This window comes from Pan paniscus, chromosome 4 (assembly GCF_029289425.2).
Source record: "Pan paniscus chromosome 4, NHGRI_mPanPan1-v2.0_pri, whole genome shotgun sequence".
In the NCBI taxonomy this organism is placed as follows: domain Eukaryota; kingdom Metazoa; phylum Chordata; class Mammalia; order Primates; family Hominidae; genus Pan; species Pan paniscus.
The window spans coordinates 127,197,893-127,222,120 of NC_073253.2; the positions used below are offsets into that span (position 1 = coordinate 127,197,893).

The 24,228-nt window shown below is 41.8% G+C and overlaps 1 protein-coding gene across 1 annotated transcript in view; it reads right to left on the bottom strand.

Moving 5' to 3' along the window:
* Positions 1 to 24,228, bottom strand: part of MEIKIN (meiotic kinetochore factor) — a 142,165-nt gene that overhangs the window by 73,325 nt on the left and 44,612 nt on the right. Inside the window, exon 9 of the mRNA XM_014345013.4 lies at positions 14 to 84. Within this exon, the coding sequence (XP_014200499.1) occupies positions 14 to 84 (71 nt within the window). The remainder of the gene's footprint in view (positions 1 to 13; positions 85 to 24,228) is intronic.

Genomic DNA, 24,228 nt, shown 5'->3' on the forward strand with positions numbered 1-24,228 from the left:
CTTCAATACTTGCTTTTTTCTTTGTTTTTTCAGGGGTTGAAGGGCAAGTTTTCTCAGCAAGTAAAATCTCACAAGCTGCATTATCTATAAATAAAAACATAGTTCAGTATTCTACTTATTTCAACTGTCATTAACTATGAGTCCAAAGGACAAGAGAATTCAAATTTGACAAAACAAAATAATATTTGTAAAACCCCTGATTTTAATGACTGCACCTTTGTCAATAATTAAACAAGAAAAATTATTGTATGTTGAATAATAAAAACATCCTTATCTTAAGAGCTCCAGGTTTCACAGAAGCAAATAAAAAATATGTAAAATATTTTCTTTTCAGTTAGTAGGGAAAGTCGCATGTGATTATACTTCTTCATTCATTATCCTACCATTTCCACTCTCCACATTTTCAAGCTCTTTTTCTACTACAATTTTTTCTTTTTTCTTTTTTTAAATTTCAATAGCTTTAGGGGTACAAGTGGTTTTTGGTTATATGGAAAAATTGTACAGTGGCGAAGCCTCGGCTTTTAGTGTACCTGTTTACTGCAACTTTTCTATCAGCATTTTAAACATTCTCAAGCCTGTTTCATCAAAAACTCTCCTTGTACCTCATATCCACCTCCTGCTATAGCCCCTGTATCTCCTCTTGTCCACAGGCAAATTTCTTAAAAGATCTGTCCACATATACCAACTTTATTTCCTCTCCTCCTATTTACTTCCAAATCCAAAGTATCCAGTTGCACTTCCACCAATATCAGCAGAAACCTTTCCTGTCCTACCTCACTGGACCTTACTACAACAGGCTGGAACATTTCTAACCTGGCTCCTTTTTATGTCTCTTCTTCAGTCTTGAGTCTTCCCTTTTCCTCTCTCTGGACTCAATCCAAGCAACAAGTATTTATTGAGTCTCTGCTATGTGCCAATTTTGCCTATCATATGCATTTAAAATTGCATATTCAGCTTTTCTTTTTCTTTTTTTGAGATGGAGTCTCACTCTGTTCCCCAGGCTGGAGGGCAGTGGCGTGATCCGGGCTCATGGCAAGCTCCACCTCTCGGGTTCAAGCAATTCTCCTGCCTCAGCCTCCCAAGTAGCTGAGATTACAGGCACACACCACCACGCCCAGCTAGTATATATATAATTTTTTTTTGAGACGGAGTTTTGCTCTTTGTTGCCCAGGCTGGAGTGCAGTGGCGTGATCTAGGCTCACTGCAACCTCTACCTCCCGGGTTCAAGCGATTCTCCTGTCTCAGCCTCCCGAGTAGCTGGGATTACAGGTGCCTGCCACCACGCCCGGCTAATTTTTTTTTTTTTTTTTTTTTTTTTTTAGTAGAGACAGGGTTTCACCATGTTGGCCAGGCTGGTCTCAAACTCCTGACCTCAGGTGATCTGCCCGCCTCAGCCTCTCAAAGTGTTGGGATTACAGGCGTGAGCCAACGTGCCCGGCCTATTTTTTTTTTTTTTTTAAGTAGAGATGAGGTCTCACCATGTTGGCCAGGCTGGTCTCGAACTCCTGACCTCAAGTGATCCGCCTGCCTCGGCCTCCCAAAGCACTGGGATTACAGGCGTAAGCCATGATACCCGGTCCAGCTTTTCTTTATTCTTAACAATACTACCTTGAATTAAGGCACCAAAAGATTTTTCTTTAGGTTTCAATAGCATTTCAATTCACCTCCCTCTGCAGTCCATTATCCTTGTATACTTAAAATGCAAATATTGTTTGCTTAAAACTCTTCAAAGGCTTTCTACTGCCCCCAAGTTAAACTCAAGCTCCTTAATTTACCATTACAAAGTCCTTCTTTTTATGATCTGTGTATTTCTTATGTATTCCTCAGCCTCACTACAGAGGCTAATAGGGTTGCCAGATAAAATACACTATGCCCAGTTAAGTGTGAATTTCAAATAAACACTGAATAATATTTTAGTATATCACATTTAATAGCACAAGCATGAGCAATATTTAGGACATACTTATCTTAAAAATTATTTGCTGTTTATTAGAATTCAAATTTAAGTGGGTATTCTGTAACTTTATTTGCTAAATCTGTTAATCCTAGAGACTAATCACTCCTGCCATATGGATCTTTGAGGATAAGAAGCAACAGGTGGGTTTGAGAGCTCTGTAGGAGATAAAACTAATACCAAGATTTGGAAATAGATTAGATATTAGCCTGAAAAATGACAAAAAAGGAAGTGTTAAGGATAACCTTCAGGTTTCTGGTTTGCTAAACCACATCTGTTAACCAACATGGAGGACAATAGTGTAGGACCAGGTTAGGTCTTGGCTGTGACAATTCTTAGTTCTCAATCCTCATTTGATTTCATAATCTTGATAACTTTTGTCATAGCTGGTATCATTCCTTCCTTAAAACACTCTCCTCTCCTGGCTTCATCATTCTTTCCTGGTTTTCCTACTACAGCACAAGCCACTAGGTCTCAGGGTTTTTTTGCCGGATATTTCTCCCTTTCCCTACCTCTAAATGTTGGAGTGTCCCATTTCCATTCACTGTGTATGTTTTTTAAAAATTATTTTTACCTCCTACATGATTTCATTTAATCCTATGGCTTCAAAACATCTCTTTGCTGACTCCAAATATGTATCCATAGCCCCAGCCTCTGGTCTGGAGTTCTCCAGACTCCTGCATCATAAACTGCCTTCATGACATCTCCACTTGAAAGCTAATAAGCCTTTCTGTTTTTAAAGATTTTATTGAAGTATACCATATATATAATAACAGTCACAATCTTGGTATATATGTATTCATCCATGTATCTACCACCCAGATCAAGATACAAAATATTTCCAGCACCTGAGAAGTTTTCTATGTGTTCTTTCCTTGTTGGCACCCTTTCTCCAAAGACTACCACTGTTTCGACATGTCACCCAGAAAAGTCTTGCCTGTTCTTGAACTTTATATATATGAAATTATATAGTATATACATGTGTGTTCTTTCACAAAACTTAATGTGTATGGGCTGACAGATCAAATTTAATATGTCCAAAAAAATTATCTTAACCATTCTCCCAACTTGGTCTGCCCTATAGTGCTCCCATCTCAATAAATGGTACCATCATTCATCCAACTTCTCAAGAATTTAATATTCATCTTTGACTTCTATTTTTTTCTCTTACCTAATATCCAGCCTAATCACAAATTCCTAGTATATCTGCCTTTAAAATATATTCCAAATCAGACCACTGCTACCATCATGGTTTAAAACACTATTATCTGATCACTGTAATAGTTTAATAAGGTCTCCTTGCTTCTACTCTTGCCCTCTTAATCTATTCTCCACATAACAGCCAAAATGATAATTCTAAAATATATAATTTGAGTCTTTGGAACATAGAAAAGTACCACCTCTTAGAACCTTAGGACCACAGATGCACTGGACCCAGACATATAGAACTCAAGGGCTCTTGGAAGCTTGGAATTTCTCCAGTTTACAGCTTGCTCCTCTGGAGTGATGGGCAAAGCAGAAAGAATAGGTGAAACACAGTAGTTTCTCAGATTTATATTTAGATTATTTTCCATCTTACTACAACATATATGAATATCCTAAAATGGTAATGTCAGGTGTTGTAGCTACCGACCTATGGGGCTATTTAAATTCATTTAAAATGAAATAAAATGTAAAATAAAAAAATATATATCTGATCATGTCATCCCTCTGCTCTAAGATGATCTAAGATGTATTTCTCAGTACATTTAGAATAAAATCCATAGTCCTTACAATAGTATACAAGGCTCTACTTTATACAACCTGGTTAGCTCTCTGACCACAATTTCAACCATTCATCTTCCTGCTCACTGTGCTCCAGCCACACTGACCTCTTTCCTCTCCCTCAAACATGCCAAGCACATTCCCATCTCATGGTTTTTTCACTTATTGTTCCCTTTGCCTGGCATGCTCTGCCCCCCAGGTTTCCACAAGGCTGACTCTCTAATTTTATTCAGGCTCTCACCTCCTCAGAGAGGCCTATCCTGATTGCTCTATCTAAAATAGCATGCCTAGTTACACCTCTTTACCCTACCTTATATTCCTTAGTTACTGTTATTTCTATTTGACATTATATATTTATTTATCTATTTATTATCTTTTTTTCCACTATGTAACATTTGTTCTATTAGGGCAAGGATACTGTCATGTTTCCCGGTAACTAAAACAGTTTATGTCATACTTAGGTGCTTAATAAATATTTGCTGAATGAACTAAATTAATGAACGCTAAATTGAGATGCCTCTAAAATATCCAAGAGGAGATATCTAGAAGGCAGCTGCATATAATGGTCTTAACCTCAGAGGAGAAGAGTCTAGGTTAAGAGAAAACCTGGAAATCCTGCCTATTACAAGACACCTATATATATCAGGCAGAAGATAAAAAGAGATTAGAATCTAGGAACTAACTTTGAAAAACTCCCACATTTAATGACTGATGTTGGCAATTAAGATTGCAAGTCTGAACAGGAGTTGCTTGAGAAGTACTTTCTTGTTTATTTGTTTATCTCTATTACTAGACCATACAATCCTTGACAGAAAGAAAAACAACCATTTCTGAATTTCTTAACACTTAGTAGAAGAGCCTGGCACACGGTTGAAACACAGCTGGATTTGTTGAATTAAGAAATGTATAAGGAAGGACAAAGCAAGATGGCCGAATAGAAGACTCCACTGATCATTGCCCCTGCCGGACACCAATTTAACAACTATCTACACACAAAAAGCACCTTCATAAGAACCAAAATTCAGATGAGCACTCATAGTATCTGGTTTTAACTTCATGTTGCTAAAAGAGGCACTGGAAAAGGTTAAGAAAGACAGTCTTGAATCACCAGTGCCACACCTCCTTCATCCCCCCACAGCGGCCCTGTGGCATGTAGACAGAATCTGTGCATTTGGAAGGAGAGTAAAGGGATTGTGAGACATTGCACTGAACTCAATGCTGCCCTGTCAAGTGGAAAGCAAATCTGGGCTGAACTCAGCTGGTGCCCACCCATGGAGGGAGTATTTAAACCAGACCTAGCCAAAGGGAAATCGCCCATTCCAACAGGCAGAACTTGAGTTCCAGCAAGCCTTGCCACTATGGAATAAAATGCTCTGGGGCCCTAAATAAACTTGAAAGTCTAGGCTACAAGGACTGTAACTCCCAGGCGAGTCCTAGTGCTGAACTGGGCTCAGAGTCCATGGACTTGGGGTGGGCAGGGCGGGGTGGTGGGGGGGAGCGGGGATGTGACCTACTGGGACACCAGCCAAGGCAGCTAAGGGAGTGCTTGTGCCACCCCTCTCATAACCCCAGGCTGCACAGCTCATGGCTCCAAAAGAGACCCCTTCCTTTTGCTTGAGGAGAAGAGAGAAAAGAGTAAAGAGGACATTGTCTTCCATCTTGGATACCAGCTCAGCCACAGCAGGGTAGGGTACCAGGAAGAGCAGTAAGGCTCTGGCTCCCAGACAACGTTTCTAGACACACCCTGGGCCAGAAGGGAACCCACTGCCTTGAAGGGAAGGAAGACCCAATCCTGGCAGGTTTCATCACCTGCTGATTAAAGAGCCCTTGGGCCCTAAATAACCAGCAATGATACCAGGTAGTATACCACGGCCCTTGGGTGAGACTCTGAGACTGGCTGCAAGTGACACTCAGCACATTCCCAGCTATGGTGGTTATGGGAAGAGACTCTCTGCCTGAGAAAAGTGAGGGAAATGTAAAGGAGATTTTATCTTGCACCTTAGATACCAGCTCAGCCACAGAAGGGTAGAGCACCAAGCAGGCTCTTGGGGGTCCCTAATTCCAGGCCTTGGCTCTTGGGCAGCATTTCTGGATGTGCCCTGGGCCAGAGAGGAGTCCACTGCCCTGAAGGGTGAGTCCCAGGCAGCATTTACCATAAGCTGACTGAAGAGCCCTTGGGCCTTAAAGGAACACTGGTGGGTACCCTGGCAGTATTCCCCATGGGCCTGTGGTGGCCGTGGCCGCAGGGTGAGGCTCCTCTGCCTGTGGAAAGAAGAGAGAAGAGTGGGAAGGACTATGTTCCATGGTATGAGTGCCAGCTCAGCCACAGTACAACAGAACACCAAGTAAACTGCTAAGGGTTTTCACTCTAATTCCTGGCTCATGGGCAGCCACTCTGGACCTGCCCAGGGTCTGGGGGAACTTGCCACCCTGCAGGGAAGGACATAAGCTTAGTTGGCTTCATCACCTGTTGTTTGCAGAGCCTTAGGGCCTTGAGAAAACACAGGCAATAGCCAGGTATTAGTTACAATGAGCCTTGGGTAAGACCCAGTGCTGTGCTGGCTTTAGTTCTGACCAAGCACAGTCCCAGTATTGGGAATTGGAGGTCACAGAGGTGCTTGTGTTACCCCACCCCCAGCTGCAGGCCACTCAGAACTAAAAGAGGGAGAGAGGGAGGGAGGGAGGGAGGGAGGGAGAAGGAGGGAGGGGGAGAGAGAGAGAGAGAGAGAGAGAGAGAGAGAGAGAGAGAGAGAGAGAGAGAGAGAGAGAGAGAGAGAGAGAGAGAGAGAGAGAGAGAGATTGAGATTGATTCTGTTTGTATGGGAGAAAGTAAGGGAAGAGAAAGAGTCTCTGCCTGGTAATCCAGATAATTCTTCCAGATCTTATCTGAGCAAGGTGGTACCTCCATAAGTCTGCAAGAACTACAGTGTTACTGGGCTTTGGGTGCCGCCTAATGAAGATACAGTTTAGATCACAACACCCAAGTCCTTTCAAATACCTGGAAAGTCTTCCTAAGAAGGACAGGTATAAACAAGCCCAGAGTGCAAAACTTACAAGAAATGGCTAACTCTTCAGAGTCCAGACACCAGCAAACATCTACAAGCATCAGTACTATCCGGGAAAACATAACAGTTCAGCCACAGAGGGGTAGAGCACCAAACAGGTTCACCAAATGAACCAAGTAAAGCACCACGGACCAATCCTGGAGAAACAGAGATATATGAGCTTTTAGACAGATAATGCAAAATAGCTGTTTTGAGGAAATTCAAAGAAATTTAAAATAACACAGAGAAGAAATTCAGAATTCTGTCTGGTAAATTTTACAAAGAAATTTAAATAACTAAAAAGAAATAAGAAATTCTGGAGTTGAAAAATGCAACTGACACATTGAAGAATCCATCAGAGCCTTTTAATGGCAGAATTGATCTAGCAGAAGAAAGCGTTAGTGAGCTTGAAGACAGGTTATTTAAAATACATAGAGAAGACCAAAGAAAAAAGAATAAAAAACAATGAAGCATGTTTACAAGATCTAGAAAATAGCTTCGAAATGGCAAATCTAAGGGTTGTTGGCCTTAAACAGGAGGTAGAGAAAAAGACGGGCAGAAAGTTTATTCAAAGGGATAACAACATGGAATTTCCCAAATCTAGAGAAAGATATCAATATCAAGTACAAGAAGATTATAGAATACCAAGAATATTTAACCCAAAGACTACTTTAAGGCATTTAATAATCAAACTCTTAAAGTTCAAGGATAAAGAAAAGATCTTAAGAGCAGCAAGAAAAAAGAAACACAACATACAATGGAGCTTCACTAGGAGCAGACTTTTCAGTGGAAAACCTACACTCCAGGGGAGAACAGCATGACATATTTAAAGTGCTGAAGGAAAACAACTTTTACTCTACAATAGTATATCAGGCAAAAATATCTTTTAAGCACCAAGGAGAATCACAGACTTTCCCACAAACAAAAGCTGAGGGATGTCATGAGTGCCAGACCTGTCCTATAAGAAATTCCAAAGAGAGTACTTCATTTACAAAGAAAAGGACACGAATGAGCAATAAGAAATAATGTGAAGGTACGAAACTAATTGGTAATAATAAGGTCACAGAAAAACACAAAGTATTATAACAGTGTAATTGTGGTGTGTAAACTACTCTTATCTCTTAATTTTTTATTTTTTTATTATACTTTAAGTTCTAGGGTACATGTGCACAACATGCAGGTTTGTTACACAGGTATGTGCCATGTTGGTTTGCTGCACCCATCAACTCGTCATTTACATTAGGTATTTCTCCTAATGCTATCCATCCCCCAGCTCCCCATCCCCTGACAAGCCCCAGTGTGTGATTTCCTCGCCATGTGTCCAAGTGTTCTCATTGTTCAATTCCCACCTATGGGTAAGAACATGCGGTATTTGGTTTACTGTCCTTGTGATGGTTTGCTGAGAATGATGGTTTCCAGCTTCACCCACGCCCCTGCAAAGGACATGAACTCATCCTTTTTTATGGCTGCATAGTATTCCATGCGGTATATGTGCCACATTTTCTTAATCCAGTCTATCATTGATGGACATTTAGGTTGGTTCCAAGTCTTTGCTATTGTGAAGAGTGCTGCAATAAACATATTGTTTATATGTGTGCATGTGTCTTTATAGTAGCATGATTTATAATCCTTTGGGTATATACCCAGTAAGGGGATCACTGGGTCAAATGGTATTTCTAGTTCTAGAACTTTGAGGAATTGCCACACTGTCTTCCACAATGATTGAACTAATTTACACTCCCACCAACAGTGTAAAAGCATTCCTATTTCTCCACATCCTCTCCAGCATCTGTTGTTTCCTGACGTTTTCATGATCACCATTCTAACTGGTGTGAGATGGTAATTCACTGTGCTTTTGATTTGCATTTATCTGATGACCAGCGATGATGAGCATTATTTCATGTGTCTGTTGGTTGCATAAAGGTCTTCTTTTGAGAAGTGTCTGCTCATATCCTTTGCCCATTTTTTGATGGTTTTTTTTCTTGTAAATTTGTTTTTTTTTAATTTTATTATTATTATACTTTAAGTTTTAGAGTACATGTGCACAACATGCAGGTTTGTTACATATGTATACATGTGCCATGTTGGTGTGCTGCACCCATTAACTTGTCATTTAGCATTAGGTATATCTCCTAATGCTATCCCTCGCCCCCTCCCCCCACCCCACAACAGGCCCCAGTGTGTGATGTTCACCTTCCTGTGTCCATGTGTTCTCACTGTTCAATTCCCACCTATGAGTGAGAACATGTGGTGTTTGGATTTTTGTCCTTGCGATAGTTTGCTGAGAATGACGGTTTCCAGTTGCATCCATGTCCCTACGAAGGACATGAACTCACCATTTTTTATGGCTGCATAGTATTCCACGGTATATATGTGCCACATTTTCTTAATCCAGTCTATCATCGTTGGACATTTGGGTTGGTTCCAAGTCTTTGCTATTGTGAATAGTGCCTCAATAAACATACGTGTGCATGTGTCTTTATAGCAGCATGATTTATAATCCTTTGGGTATATACCCAGTAATGGGATGGCTGGGTCAAATGGTATTTCTAGTTCTAGATCCCTGAGGAATCGCCACACTGACTTCCACAATGGTTGAACTAGTTTACAGTCCCACCAACAGTGTAAAAGTGTTCCTATTTCTCCACATCCTCTCCAGGACCTGTTGTTTCCTGACGTTTTAATGATCGCCATTCTAACTGGTGTGAGATGGTATCTCATTGTGGTTTTGATTTGCATTTCTCTGATGGCCAGTGATGATGAGCATTTTTTCATGTGTCTGTTGGCTGCATAAATGTCTTCTTTTGAGAAGTGTCTGCTCATATCCTTTGCCCACTTTTTGATGGGGTTGTTTGTTTTTTTCTTGTAAATTTGTTTGAGTTCATTGTAGATTCTGGATATTAGCCCTTTGTCAGATGAGTAGATTGCAAAAATTTTCTTCCATTCTGTAGGTTGCCTGGTCACTCTGATGGTAGTTTCTTTTGCTGTGCCGAATCTCTTTAGTTTAATTAGATCCCATTTGTCAATTTTGGCTTTTGTTGCCATTGCTTCTGGTGTTTTAGATATGAAGTCGTTGCCCATGCCTACATCCTGAATGGTATTGCCTAGGTTTTCTTCTAGAGTTTTTATGGCTTTAGGTCTAACATGTAAGTCTTTAACCCATCTTGAATTAATTTTTGTATAAGGTGTAAGGAAGGGATCCATTTTCAGCTTTCTACATATGGCTAGCCAGTTTTCCCAGCACCATTTATTAAATAGCGAATCCTTTCCCCATTGCTTGTTTTTGTCAGGTTTGTCAAACATCAGATAGTTGTAGATATGCGACATTATTTCTGAGTGCTCTGTTCTGTTCCATAGGTCTATATCTCTGTTTTGGTACCAGTACCATGCTGTTTTGGTTACTGTAGCCTGGTAGTATAGTTTGAAGTCAGGTAGCGTGATGCCTCCAGCTTTGTTCTTTCGGCTTAGGATTGACTTGACAATGCGGGCTCTTGTTTGGTTCCATATGAACTTGAAAGTAGTTTTTTCCAATTCTGTGAAGAAAGTCATTGGTAGCTTGATGGGAATGGCCTTGAATCTATAAATTACCTGGGGCAGTATGGCCATTTTCACGATATTGATTATTCCTACCCATGAACATGGAATGTTCTTCCATTTGTTTGTATCCTCTTTTATTTCATTGAGCAGTGGTTTGTAGTTCTCCTTGAAGAGGTCCTTCACGTCCCTTGTAAGTTGGATTCCTAGGTATTTTATTCTCTTTGAAGCCATTGTGAATGGGAGTTCACTCATGATTTGGCTCTCTGTTTCTCTGTTATTGGTGTATAAGAATGCTTGTGATTTTTGCACATTGATTTTGTATCCTGAGACTTTGCTGAAGTTGCCTATCAGCTTAAGGAGATTTTGGGCTGAGAAGATGGGGTTTTCTAGATATACAATCATGTCATCTGCAAACAGGGACAATTTGACTTCCTCTTTTCCTAATTGAATACCCTTTATTTCCTTCTTCTGCCTGATTGCCCTGACCAGAACTTCCAACACTATGTTGAATAGGAGTAATGCGAGAAGGCATCCTTGTCTTGTGCCAGTTTTCAAAGGGAATGCTTCCAGTTTTTGGCCATTCAGTATGATATTGGCTGTGGGTTTGTCATAGATAGCTTTTATTATTTTGAAATACGTCCCATCAATACCTAATTTATTGAGAGTTTTTAGCAAGAATTTTGTCAAAGGCCTTTTCTGCATCTATTGAGATAATCACATGGTTTTTGTCTTTGGTTCTATTTATATGCTCGATCACGTTTATTGATTTTCGTATGTTGAACCAGCCTTGCATCCCAGGGATGAAGCCCACTTGATCATGGTGGATAAGCTTTTTGATGTGCTGCTGTATTCAGTCTGCCAGTATTTTATTGAGGATTTTTGCGAAGGATATTGGTCTAAAATTCTCTTTTTTTGTTGTGTCTCTGCCAGGCTTTGGTATCAGGATGATGCTGGCCTCATAAAATGATTTAGGGAGGATTCCCTCTTTTTCTATTGACTGGAATAGTTTCAGAAGGAATGGTACCAGCTCCTTCTTGTACCTCTGGTAGAATTCGGCTGTGAATCCATCTGGTCCTGGACTTTTTTTGGTTGGTAAGCTATTAATTATTGCCTCAATTTCAGAACCTGTTATTGGTCTACTCAAAGATTCAACTTCTTCCTGGTTTAGTCTTGGGATGGTTGAGGAACTTATCCATTTATGTGTCGAGGAATTTATCCATTTCTTCTAGATTTTCCAGTTTATTTGCATAGAGGTGTTTACAGTATTCTCTGATGGTAGTTTGTATTTCTGTGGGATCAGTGGTGATATCTCCTTTGTCATTTTTTATTGCGTCTATTTGATTCTTCTCTCTTTTCTTCTTTATTAGTCTTGCTAGTGGTCTATCAATTTTGTTGATCTTTTCAAAAAACCAGCTCCTGGATTCATTGACTTTTTGAAGGGTTTTTTGTGTCTCTATTTCCTTCAGTTATGCTCTGATCTTACTTATTTCTTGCCTTCTTCTAGCTTTTGAATGTGTTTGCTCTTGCCTGTCTAGTTCTTTCAATTGTGATGTTAGGGTGTCAATTTTAGATCTTTCCTGCTTTCTCTTGTGGGCATTTAGTGCTATAAATTTCCCTCTACACACTGTTTTGAATGTGTCCCAGAGAGTCTGGTATGTTGTGTCTTTGTACTCGTTGGTTTCAAAGAACATTTTTATTTCTGCCTTCATTTCGTTATGTACCCAGCTCATTGAGGAGCAGGTTGTTCAGTTTCCATGTAGTTGAGCGGTTTTGAGTGAGTTTCTTAATCCTGAGTTCTAGTTTGATTGCACTGTGGTCTGAGAGTTTGTTATGATTTCTGTTCTTTTACATTTGCTGAGGAGTGTATTACTTCCAACTATGTGGTCAATTTTGGAATAGGTGTGGTGTGGTGCTGAAAAGAATGTATATTCTGTTGATTTGGGGTGGCGAGTTCTGTAGATGTCTATTAGGTCCGCTTGGTGCATAGCTGAGTTCAATTCCTCGGTATCCTTGTTAACTTTCTGTCTTGTTGATCTGTCTAATGTTGTCAGTGGGGTGTTAAAGTCTCCCACTATTATTGTGTGGGAATCTAAGTCTCTTTGTAGGTCACTAAGGACTTCCTTTATGAATCTGGGTGCTCCTGTATTGGATGCATATATATTTAGGATAGTTAGCTTTTCTTGTTGAATTGATCCCTTTACCATTATGTAATGGCCTCCTTTGTCTCTTTTGATCTTTGTTGGTTTAAAGTCTGTTTTATCAGAGACGAGGATTGTAACCCCTGCCTTTTTTTGTTTTCCATTTGCTTGGTAGATCTTCCTCCATCCCTTTATTTTGAGCCTACGTGTGTCTCTGCCTGTAAGATGGGTTTCCTGAATACAGCACACTGATGGGTCTTGACTCTTTATCCACTTTGCCAGTCTGTGTCTTTTAATTGGAGCATTTGGCCCATTTACATTTAAGGTTAATATTGTTATGTGTGAATTTGATCCTGTCATTATGATGTCAGCTGGCTATTTGGCTCATTAGTTGATGCAGCTTCTTCGTAGCTTTGATGGTCTTTACAATTTGGCATGTTTTTGCAGTGGCTGGTACAAGTTGTTCTTTTCCATGTTTCGTGCTTCCTTCAGAAGCTCTTTTAGGGCAGGCCTGGTGGTGACAAAATCTCTCAGCATTTGCTTGTCTGTAAAGGATTTTATTTCTCCTTCACTTATGAAGCTTAGTTTGGTTGGATATGAAATTCTGGGTTATAAATTCTTTTCTTTAAGAATGTTGAATATTGGCCCCCACTCTCTTCTGGCTTGTAGAGTTTCTGCCGAGAGATCAGCTGTTAGTCTCATGGGCATCCCTTTGTGGGTAACCCAACCTTTCTCTCTGGCTGCCCTTAACATTTTTTCCTTCATTTCAACTTTGGTGAATCTGACAATTATGTGTCTTGGAGTTGCTCTTCTCGAGGAGTATCTTTGTGGTATTCTCTGTATTTCCTGAATTTGAATGTTGGCCTGACTTGCTAGATTGGGGAAGTTCTCCTGAATAGTATCCTGCAGAGTGTTTTCCAGCTTGGTTCCATTCTCCCCGTCACTTTCAGGTACACCAATCAGACGTAATTTGGTCTTTTCACATAGTCCCATATTTCTTGGAGGGTTTGTTCGTTTCTTTTTATTCTTTTTTCTCCAAACTTCTCTTCTCACTTCATTTCATTCATTTCATCTTCCATCACTGATACCGTTTCTTCCAGTTGATTGCATTGGCTACTGAGGCTTATGCATTCGTCACGTAGTTCTTGTGCCGTGGTTTTCAGCTCCATCAGGTCTTTTAAGGACTTCTCTGCATTGGTTATTCTAGTTATCCATTCATCTAACTTTTCTTCAAGGTTTTTAATATCTTTGCTATTGGTTCGAACTTCCTCCTTTAGCTCGGAGTAGTTTGATCATCTGAAGCCTGCTCTCAACTCGTCAAAGTCATTCTCCGTCCAGCTTTGTTCCGTTGCTGGTGAGGAGCTGCGTTCCTTTGGAGGAGGAGAAGTGCTCTGATTTTTAGAGTTTCCAGTTTTTCTGCTCTGTTTTCTCCCCATCTTTGTGGTTTTATCTACCTTTGGTCTTTGATGATGGTGACGTACAGATGGGTTTTTGGTGTGGATGTCCTTACTGTTTGTTAGTTTTCCTTCTAACAGTCAGGACCCTCAGCTGCAGGTCTGTTGGAGTTTGCTGGAGGTCCACTCCAGACCCTGTTTGCCTGGGTATCAGCAGCGGTGGCTGCAGAACAGCAGATATTGGTGAACCACAAATGCTGCTGTCTGATCGTTCCTCTGGAAGTTTTATCTCAGAGGAGTATGCGGCCATGTGAGGTGTCAGGCTGTCAGACAGGGGCATTTAAGTCTGCAGAGGTTACTGCTGCCTTTTGTTTGTCTGTGCCCTGTCCCCAGAGGTGGAGCCTACAGAGGCAGGCAGGCCTCCTTGAGCTGTGGTGGGCTCCACCCAGTTGGAGCTTCCCAGCCGCTTTGTTTACCTAATCAAGTCTCAGGAATGGTGGGCGCCCCTCCCCCAGCCTCGCTGTCGCCTTGCAGTTTGATCTCAGACTGCTGTGCTAGCAATGAGCGAGGCTCCATGGGCATAGGACCCTCCGAGCCCGGTGGGGGATATAATCTCCTGGTATGCCGTTTGTGAAGCCCATTGGAAAAGTGCAGTATTAGCGTGGGAGTGACCCGATATTTCAGGTGCCATCTGTCACCCCTTTCTTTGACTAGGAAAGGGAATTCCCTGACCCCTTGCACTTCCCGGGTGAGGCAATGTCTCGCCCTCCTTCAGCTCACACATGGTGTGCTGCACCCACTGTCCTGCACCCACTTTCCGGCACTCCCCAGTGAGATGAACCCGGTACCTCAGTTGGAAATGGAGAAATCACCCGTCTTCTGTGTCGCTCATGCTGGGACCCGCTGACTGGAGCTGTTCCTATTCGGCCATCTTGGGTCCACTCCATAAATTTGTTTAAGTTCCTTGCAGATTCAGGATATTAGCCCTTTGTCAGATAAGTAGACTGCAAAAATTTTCTCCCATTCTGTAAGTTGCCTGTCCACTCTGATGGTAGTTTCCTTCACTCTGATTGTAGTTTATTTTGCTGTGCAGGAGCTCTTTAGTTTAATTAGATCCCATTTGTCTATTTTTGCTTTTGTTGCCATTGCTTTTGTTGTTTTAGTCATGAAGTCTTTGCCCATGTCTACGTCACGAATGGTATTGCCTAGGTTTTCTTCTAAGGTTATTACGGTTGTAGGTCTAACATTTAAGTCTTTAATCCATCTTGAATTAATTTTTGTATAAGGTGTAAGGAAGGGATCTAGTTTCAGCTTTCTACATATGGCTAGCCAGTTTTCCCAGCACCATTTATTAAATAGGGAATCCTTTCCCCATTGCTTGTTTTTCTCAGGTTTGTCAAAGATCAGATGGTTGTAGATGTGTGGTGTTATTTCTGAGGCCTCTGTTCTGTTCCATTGGTCTACATGTCTGTTTTGGTACCAGTACCACACTGTTTTGGTTACTGTAGCCTTGTAGTATAGTTTGAAGTCAGGTAGCATGATGCCTCCAGCTTTGTTCTTTTGGCTTAGGATTGACTTGGCAATGCAAGCTCTTTTTTGGTTCCATATGAACTTGAAAGTAGTTTTTTCCAATTCTATGAAGAAAGTCATTGGTAGCTTGATGGGGATGGCATTGAATCTATAAATTACCTTGGGCAGTATGGCCATTTTCATGATATTGATTCTTCCTATCCATGTGCATGGAATGTTCTTCCATTTGTTTGTGTCTTCTTTTATTTTGTTGAGCAGTGGTTTGTAGTTCTCCTTGAAGAGGTCATTTGCATCCCTTGTAAGTTGGATTCCTAGGTATTTTATTCTCTTTGTAGCAATTGTGAATGGGAGTTCACTCATGATTTGGCTCTCTGTTTGTCTGTTATTGGTGTACAGGAATGCTTCTGATTTTTGCACATTGATTTTGTATCCTGAGATTTTGCTGAAGTTGCCTATCAGCTTAAGGAGATTTTGGCCTGTGATGATGCAGTTTTCTAGATATACAATCATGTCATCTGCAAACAGGGACAATTTGACTTCCTCTTTTCCTAACTGAATACCCTTTATTTCTTTCTTTTGCCTGGTTGCCCTGGCCAGAACTTCCAGCACTATGTTGAATAGGAGTGGTGAGAGAGGGCATCCTTGTCTTGGGCCAGTTTTCGAAGGGAATGCTTCCAATTTTTGCCCATTCAGTATGATATTGGCTGTAGGTTTGTCATAAATTTTGAGGTACTTTCCATGAATACCTAGTTTATTCAGAGTTTTTAGCATGAAGGGCTGTTGAATTTTGTCGAAGGCCTCTTCTGCATCTGTTGAGATAATCATATGGTTTTTGTCTTTGGTTCTGTTTATGTGATGGATTACGTTTATTGATTTGCATTTGTTGAACCAGCCTTGCATTTCAGGGACGAAGCCCACTGGATTATGGTGGATAAGCTTCTTGATGTGCTGCTGGATCTGGTTTGTCAGTATTTTACTGAGGATTTTCACATTGATGCTCATCAGGGATATTGGTCTAAAATTCTCCTTTTTCATTGTGTCTCTGCCAGGCTTTGGTATCAGGATGATGCTGGCCTCATAAAATGAGTTAGGGAGGATTCCCTCTTTTTCTATTGATAGGAATAGTTTCAGAAGGAATGGTACCAGCTCCTCTTTGTACCTCTGGTAGAATTCAACTGGGAATCAGTCTGGTCCTGGACTTTTTTTGGTTGGCAGGATATTAATAATTGCCTCAATTTCAGTGCCTGTTATTGGTCTATTCAGAGAGTCAACTTCTTCCTGGTTTAGTCTTGGGAGGGTGTATGTGTCCAGGAATTTATCCATTTCTTACAGATTTTCTAGTTTATTTGCATAGAGGTGTTTATAGTATTTTCTGATAGTAGTTTGTATTTCTGGGATCAGTGGTGATATCCCCTTTGTCATTTTTTATTGTGTCTATTTGATTCTTCTCTCTTTTATTCTTTATTAGTCTTGCTAGTGGTCTATCAATTTTGTTGATCTTTTCAAAAAACCAGCACCCAGATTCACTGATTTTTGAAGGGTTTTTTGTGTCTCTATCTCCTTCATTTCTGCTCTGATCTTAGTTATTTCTTGCCTTCTACTAGCTTTTGAATTTGCTTGCTCTTGCTTCTTTAGTTCTTTTAATTGTGATGTTAGGGTGTCGATTTTGGATCTTTCATGCTTTCTCTTGTGGGCATTTAGTGCTATAAATTGCCCTCTACATACTGCTTTAGCTTTGTCCCAGAGATTCTGGTACATTGTGTCTTTGTTCTCATTAGTTTCAAAGAACATCTTTATTTCTGCCTTGATTTCGTTATTTACCCAGTAGTCATTCAGGAGCAGGTTGTTCAGTTTCCATGTAGTTGTGTGGTTTTGAGTGAGTTTCTTAATCATGAGTTCTAATTTGATTGCACTGTGGTCTGAGAGATAGTTTGTGTGATTTCTGTTCTTTTTCATGTGCTGAGAAGTGCTTTACTTCCAATTACGTGGTCAATTTTAGAACAAGTCCAATGCGGTTCTGAGAAGAATGTAAATTCTGTTGATTTGGCTGTTAGGTCTGCTTGGTGCAGAGCTGAGTTCAAGTCCTGGATATCCTTGTTAACCTTCTGTCTCACTGATCTAATATTGACAGTGGGGTGTTAAAGTCTCCCATTATTATTGTGTGGGAGTCTAAGTCTCTTTGTAGGTCTCTAAGGACCTGCTTTATGAATCTGGGTGCTCCTGTATTGGATGCATATATATTTAGGATAGTTAGCTTTTCTTGTTGAATTGATCCCTTTACCATTATGTAATGGCCTTCTTTGTGTCTTTTGATCTTTGTTGGTTTAAAGCCTGTATTATCAGAGACTAGGATTGCAACTACTGCTTTTTCTCGCTTTCCATTTGCTTGGTATATCTTCCTCCATGCCTTTATTTTGAGTCTATGTGTTTCTCTGCACATGAGATGGGTCTCCTGAATACAGCACACTGATGGGTCTTGACTCTTTATCCAATTTGCCAATCTGTGTCTTTTAATTGGGGCATTTAGCCCATTTACATTTAAGGTTAATATTATTATGTGTGAATTTGATCCTGTCATTATGATGTTAGCTGGTTATTTTGCCCGTTAATTGATGCAGTTTCTTCCTAGCATCGGTGGTCTTTACAATCTGGCATGTTTTTGCCGTGGCTGGTAGCAATTGTTCCTTTCCATGTTTCATGCTTCCTTCAGGAGGTCTTGTAAGGCAGGCCTGGTGGTGACTAAATCTCTCAGCATTTGCTTGTCTGTAAAGTATTTTATTTCTCCTTCACTTATGAAGTTTAGTTTGGCTGGATATGAAATTCTGGGTTGAACATTCTTTTCTTTAAGAATGCTGAATATTAGCCCTCACTCTCTTCTGGCTTGTAGAGTTTCTGCCAAGAGATCTGCTGTTAGTCTGATGGGCTTCCCTTTGTGGGTAACCCGACCTTTCTCTCTGGCTGCCCTTAATATTTTTTCCTTCATTTCACCCTTGGTGAATCTGACAATTATGTGTCTTAGGGAGGAGTATCTTCTCGAGGAGTGTCTTTGTGGTGTTCTCTGTATTTCCTGAATTTGAATGTTGGCCTGCCTTGCTAGGTTGGGGAAATTCTCCTGGATAATATCCTGAAGAGTGTTTTCCAACTTGGTTCCATTCTCCCCATCACTTTCAGGTACACCAGTCAAACGTAGATTTGGTCTTTTCACATAGTCCCAGAAGCCTCTTGGAGGCTTGTTTGTTCTTTTCATTCCTTTTCCTCTAATCTTGTCTTCTCACTTTATTTCATTAATTTGATCCTCAATCACTGATATCCTTTCTTCCACTTGATGAAATCGGCTATTGAAGCTCGTGCATGCATCATGAAGTTTTCATGCCATGGTTTTCAGCTCCATCAGGTCATTTAAGGTCTTCTCTACACTGTTTATTCTAGTTAGCCATTTGTCTAACCTTTTTTCAAGGTTTTTAGCTTCCTTGCAATGGGTTAGAACATGCTCCTTTAGCTCAGAGAAGTTTGTTATTACCAACCCTCTGAAGCCTACTTCCGTCAACTCATCAGTCATTCTCCATCCAGCTTTGCTCTGTTGCTGGCAAGGAGATGCAATCCTTTGGAGGAGAAGAGGTGCTCTGGTTTTTAGAATTTTCTGCTTTTCTGCTCTGGTTTCCTCCCATCTTTGTAGTTTTATCTACCTTTGGTCTTTGATGTTGGTGCCCTACAGATGGGGTTTTGGTGTGGATGTCCTTTCCGTTGATGTTGATGCTATTCCTTTCCGTTTGTTAGTTTTCCTTTTAACAGTCAGGTCCCTCAGCTGCAGGTCTGTTGGAGTTTGCTGGAGGTCCATCTCAGACCCTATTTGCCTGGGTATCACCAGCAGATGCTGAAAAACAGCAAATATTGCAGAACAACAAATATTGCTGCCTGATCCTTCCTCTGGAAGCTTTGTCCCAGAGGGGCAGCCGCCTATATGAGGTGTCTATTGGCCCCTACTAGGAGATGTCTCCCAGTTAGGCTACACGGGGGTCGGGGACCCACTTGAGGAGGCAGTCTGTCCATTCTCAGAGCTCAAACGCTGTGCTGGGAGAACTGCTGCTCTCTTCAGAGCTGTCAGACAGGGACATTTAAGTCTGCAGAAGTTTCTGCTGCCTTTTGTTCAGCTATGCCCTGCCCACAAAGGTGGAGTCTATAGACGCAGTAAGCCTTGCTGAGCTGCGGTGGGCTCTGCCCAGTTCGAGCTTCCCAGCCACTTTGTTTACCAACTCTAGCCTCAGCAATGGCGGAAGCCCCTCCCCATGCCAGGCTGCACCCTCACAGGTCAATCTCAGGATGCTGTGCTAGCAGTGAGCAAAACTCTGTGGGCATGGGACCCCCTGAGCGAGGCACAGGAGAGAATCTCCTGGTCTGTCGGTTGCTGAGACAGTGGGAGAAGCACAATATTTGGGCAGCAGTGTCCCGTTTTTCCAGGTACAGTCTGTCATGGCTTCCCTTGGCTAGGAAAGGGAAATCCCCTGACCCCTTGCACTTCCCGGGTAAGGCAATGCCCCGCCCTCCTTCAGCTTGCCTTCCATGGCCTGTACCCACTGTCCAAGCAGTCCCAATGAGATGAACCAGGTACCTCAGCTGGAAATGCAGAAATTACCCATCTTCTGTGTCGATCACGCTGGGAGCTGCAGACCAGGGCTGTTCCTGTTCAGCCATCTTGGAACTGACCTCTACTCTTATCTCAATTAGAAAGACTAAATGATGAACTAGCCAAAAATAATAACTACAATAACTTTTCAAGACATAATGCAATAAGATGTAAATAAAAACAACAAAAAGTTAAAAAGTAGGGAGATGAAGCTAAGATGTAGTTTTATTAGTTTTCTTTTCACTTGTTTGTTTATGCAAACAACGTTAAGTTGTGATCAGCTTAAAATAATGGATTATAAGATAGTATTTGCAAGCCTCATAGTAACCTCAAATCAAAAAACATACAACAGATACACAAAAAATAATAAGAAATTAAACTATACCACTAGAGTAAATCACCTTCATTAATAGGAACACAAACAGGAAAGAAAGAAGGCCACAAAACAACCAGAAATAACAAAATGTCAGGAGTAAGTCTCTACTTATCAATAGTAACACTGAATGTAAATGGGCTACACTGTCCAATCAAAAGACACAGAGTGATTGAATGGATTTAAAAAAAAAAAAAAAACAAGACCCAGTGATCTGTTGCCTTCAAGAAACACACTTCACCTATAAAGACACACACAGACTGTAAATAAAGGGATGCAAAGAAATATTCCATGCCAATGGAAGTCAAAGAAGAGCAGGAGTAGCTATATTTATGTCAGACAAAACAGATTTCAAGACAAAGAAGGTTATATATAATGATAAAGGGGTCAATTCAGCAAGAAGATGTAATAATTTTAAATATATATGCACCTAACACTGGGTCATCCAGATATATAAAGCAAACATATTACAGCTAAAGAGAAAAATAGGCCCTAATACAAAAATTGCTGGAGATTTCAACACTCCACTTTCAGCACTGGACAGATCTTCCAAACAGAAAGTCAACAAAGAAACATTGGACTTAATCTTCACTTATTCATTTGTCTTCAATTATTTAGAACAAATAAACCTAATAGATATTTGCAGAAAATTTTATCCAATGGGTTCAGAATATACATTTTTTTCCTCAGCACATGGATCAGTCTCAAGGTCATATGTTAGGTCACAAAACAAGTCTTAAAACATTCCAAAAAACTAAAATAATATCAAACATCTTCTCTGACCACAATGAAATAAAACTACATGTCAATAACAAGAGGGAAGAGGGAGGTAAGATGGCTGACTAGACACAGCCAGGAGGAACATCTGTCGCTGAGGGAATGGGACATTGGGAAGACTGGTGAATTCCTAGCAGATCTTCAGAGGGAAGGCATTGAGAGTGAAGGAAGACATAGATGCTAGGCTAAAGGAAAAAGAAGCTGGGAACCCTGCAGAGGACTAAGGCGCACTGGGACTCATTCCTGGCCCCATGACTCCTGGGGAAGGGGTGAGTTGAGCAGGCAAGTAGCAACCCACCCTCACCATGGGCCTCTGGAATCCTGGCAGGAGACCTCATGACCCCCACAGACACTTGTTCTGTAGGGGCAGAACTCCAGCTGGTGCGGATCTCGGAGGGTTTGGTGTTGGAGCATGTGCAGTGGAGCATAGCCAAGGACGCCCATCCCCCAAGGCTTGCCTTCCTCCTCTAGGAGATTTTAGCCCTAGGGGAACTGTTGGACTTGAACAGCCCAGGGTAGTCTTGCCCATGAGATAGGGCTGGTCTACCTGGTCACCTCTTGGTTGGCCTGCCTATCCTGGGGATCCAGCCTGGCAGCACTTGCTTGAATGTAGCCTCAGATGCCCAGGTGGGGTGCCTCCTGGGAGAGCAGCATCATAGCTCCTGTGCTGGCAGACTGCTCCTGACTGGTACAGAGCTCCAGGAGAGCAGACACTGTGGATGTACGCCAGCCCACCCATGCCCTCCCCCTGCTGCAGCCTCCCTCGTGCGGCTTTGCCTGCACACATTTGCCCATGTCCAACACCTAGACCGCTTTGCTTGCACACGTATGCATGGGTGGACCTTGCTGTGCACCCCACCCACTCACCCAGCATGCTGCCATTGCTGTTGAAGCATTTGCAGGCACGAAGACTGCTAGCCCCATGCCTGCCAGTGCCCTGTTCTTGTGCTGACACTGCCATTGGCGTGAAACTGCACGTGGTGACCAACAGACCTACCCCACACCCTGCAAGGCCACTGCCACTCACATGAATGCATGCACAGATGGCGTCAGTCCCACACCTACCAATGCTCTGTCCCTGTGCTGACACTGCCATTGGCACAAAACTATATAGGGAGACCGGCAGACCTTCCGCTACCCTGAGCGGCCACTGCTGCCTGCATGGATACCTGTACAGATGGCACACAGAGTCCCATACCTGCCAGCACCCACCTCGTCCTAACATCGCCACCAGTGTGAATGTGCACACGGACCCCAGTGGGGCCTGTTCCCCCCTGTGCCATGCTGCCAACCCCACCACGGTTAATACCTGCATGGACACTGGTACCCCTACAATTGCCAGCATCCTGCCATAATCAACAAGTATGTATCCTGCTGCACTCCCACTGCTGCTGGCATGTACAAATCCCACTGCCACTGCCCTGTGAAGAGCTTTGGCTGGCACCACTCATCAGAGTGCTGTGACCAGCAGTCTGGGAACACCTTGGCCCTTGGTGAGCAGGTTTCTCACCTCAAGGGGCCAGAGAACAAAGCCAGGGAGCACACAATCCAGAGGTCCTGAGCTGAGCCTTGGCCCCCCACAAAATCTTCCAGAAACAAAACCAGTTGACTGAACCCACCTTATACAACAAGAAAACCCCCAAGGATATCAAACAGGGCAAAAGAAAAAAAAATCCAAAGGGCAGTGATATGATTTGGATCTGTGCCCCTGACCAAATCTCATGTTTGGTCATGAGATTTGGAGGTGGGGCCAATGTTGGAGATGGGGCCTAGTGAAAGGTGATTAGATCATGGGGGTAGTTTCTTATAAGTGCTTTAGCACCACCCTCTTGGTGCTGTTATCATGATAGTGAGTTCTCATGAGATCTGGTCCTTTAAAAGTGTATAGTACCTCCTCCCTCTCCCTGTCTCTCTTCTCCTGCTCCAGCCATGTGAAGTGCCAGCTCCCTCTTTGCCTTCTGCCATGACTGTAAGTTTCCTGAGATTGCTGGGCACAATGGCTCATGCTTGCAATCCCAGAACTTTGGGAGGCCAAGACGAGTGGATCACTTGAGCTCAGGGTTTTGAGACCAGCCTGGGCAACACGGTGAAACCCTGTCTCTACTAAAATACAAAAAATTAGCCGGGTATGGTGGTGCACACCTGTGGTCCCAGCTACTCAGGAGGCTGACGTGGGAGGATCACTTGAGCCTGGGAGGTGGAGGTTGTGGTAAGCCAAGATGGTGTCACTGCACTCTAGCCTGGGTAACAGAGTGAGATCTTTCTCAATTAAAAAAAAAAAGAAGAAGTTCCCTGTGGCCTCCCCAGAAACCAGGAAGATGGTTTCTTGTACATCTTGTACATCTTGCTTCCTGTACATCATGCTTCCCTGTACAGGTACAGCTTCAGCATCATGCTTCCTGTACAGCCTGCAGAACCATGAGCCAATTAAGCCTCTTTTCTTTATAAATAATCCGGTCTCAGATATTTCTTTATAGTAATGCAAGAATGAATAATACAGACAGCAACTTCAAAGACTGAAGAAACATCAGCCCACAAAGATGGGAAAGAACCAGTGCAAAAACTCTGGCAATTCAAAAAGCCAGAGTGTCTTCTTACCTCCCAAAAACCCCACTAGTTCCCCAGCAATGATTGTTAACCATGCTGAGATGGCTGAAATGACAGAAATAGGAATCAGAATATGGATAGGAACAAGGATCATCGACATACAGTAGAAAGTCGAAACCCAATCCAAGGAATCTAAGGATTACAAAAAAATGATACCGGAGCTGATAGACAAAATGGCCATTATAAGAAAGAACTGAACTGATGCAACAGAGCTAAAAAATACACTCTGAGAATTTCATAATGCAATTGCAAGTATTAAGAGTAGAATTGACCATGCTGAGGAAAGAATCTCAGAGGTTGAAGCCTGGATGTACAAAAGAACTCAGATAAAAATAAAGAAGAAACAATGACAAAGAATGAACAAAACCTTCAAAAAATATGTGATTATGTAAAGAGGCCTAATCTATGAGTCATTGGTACACCTAAAAGAGAAGGAAAGAAACCAAGCAACTTGGAAAACATTTCAAGATATCATCCATGAAAATT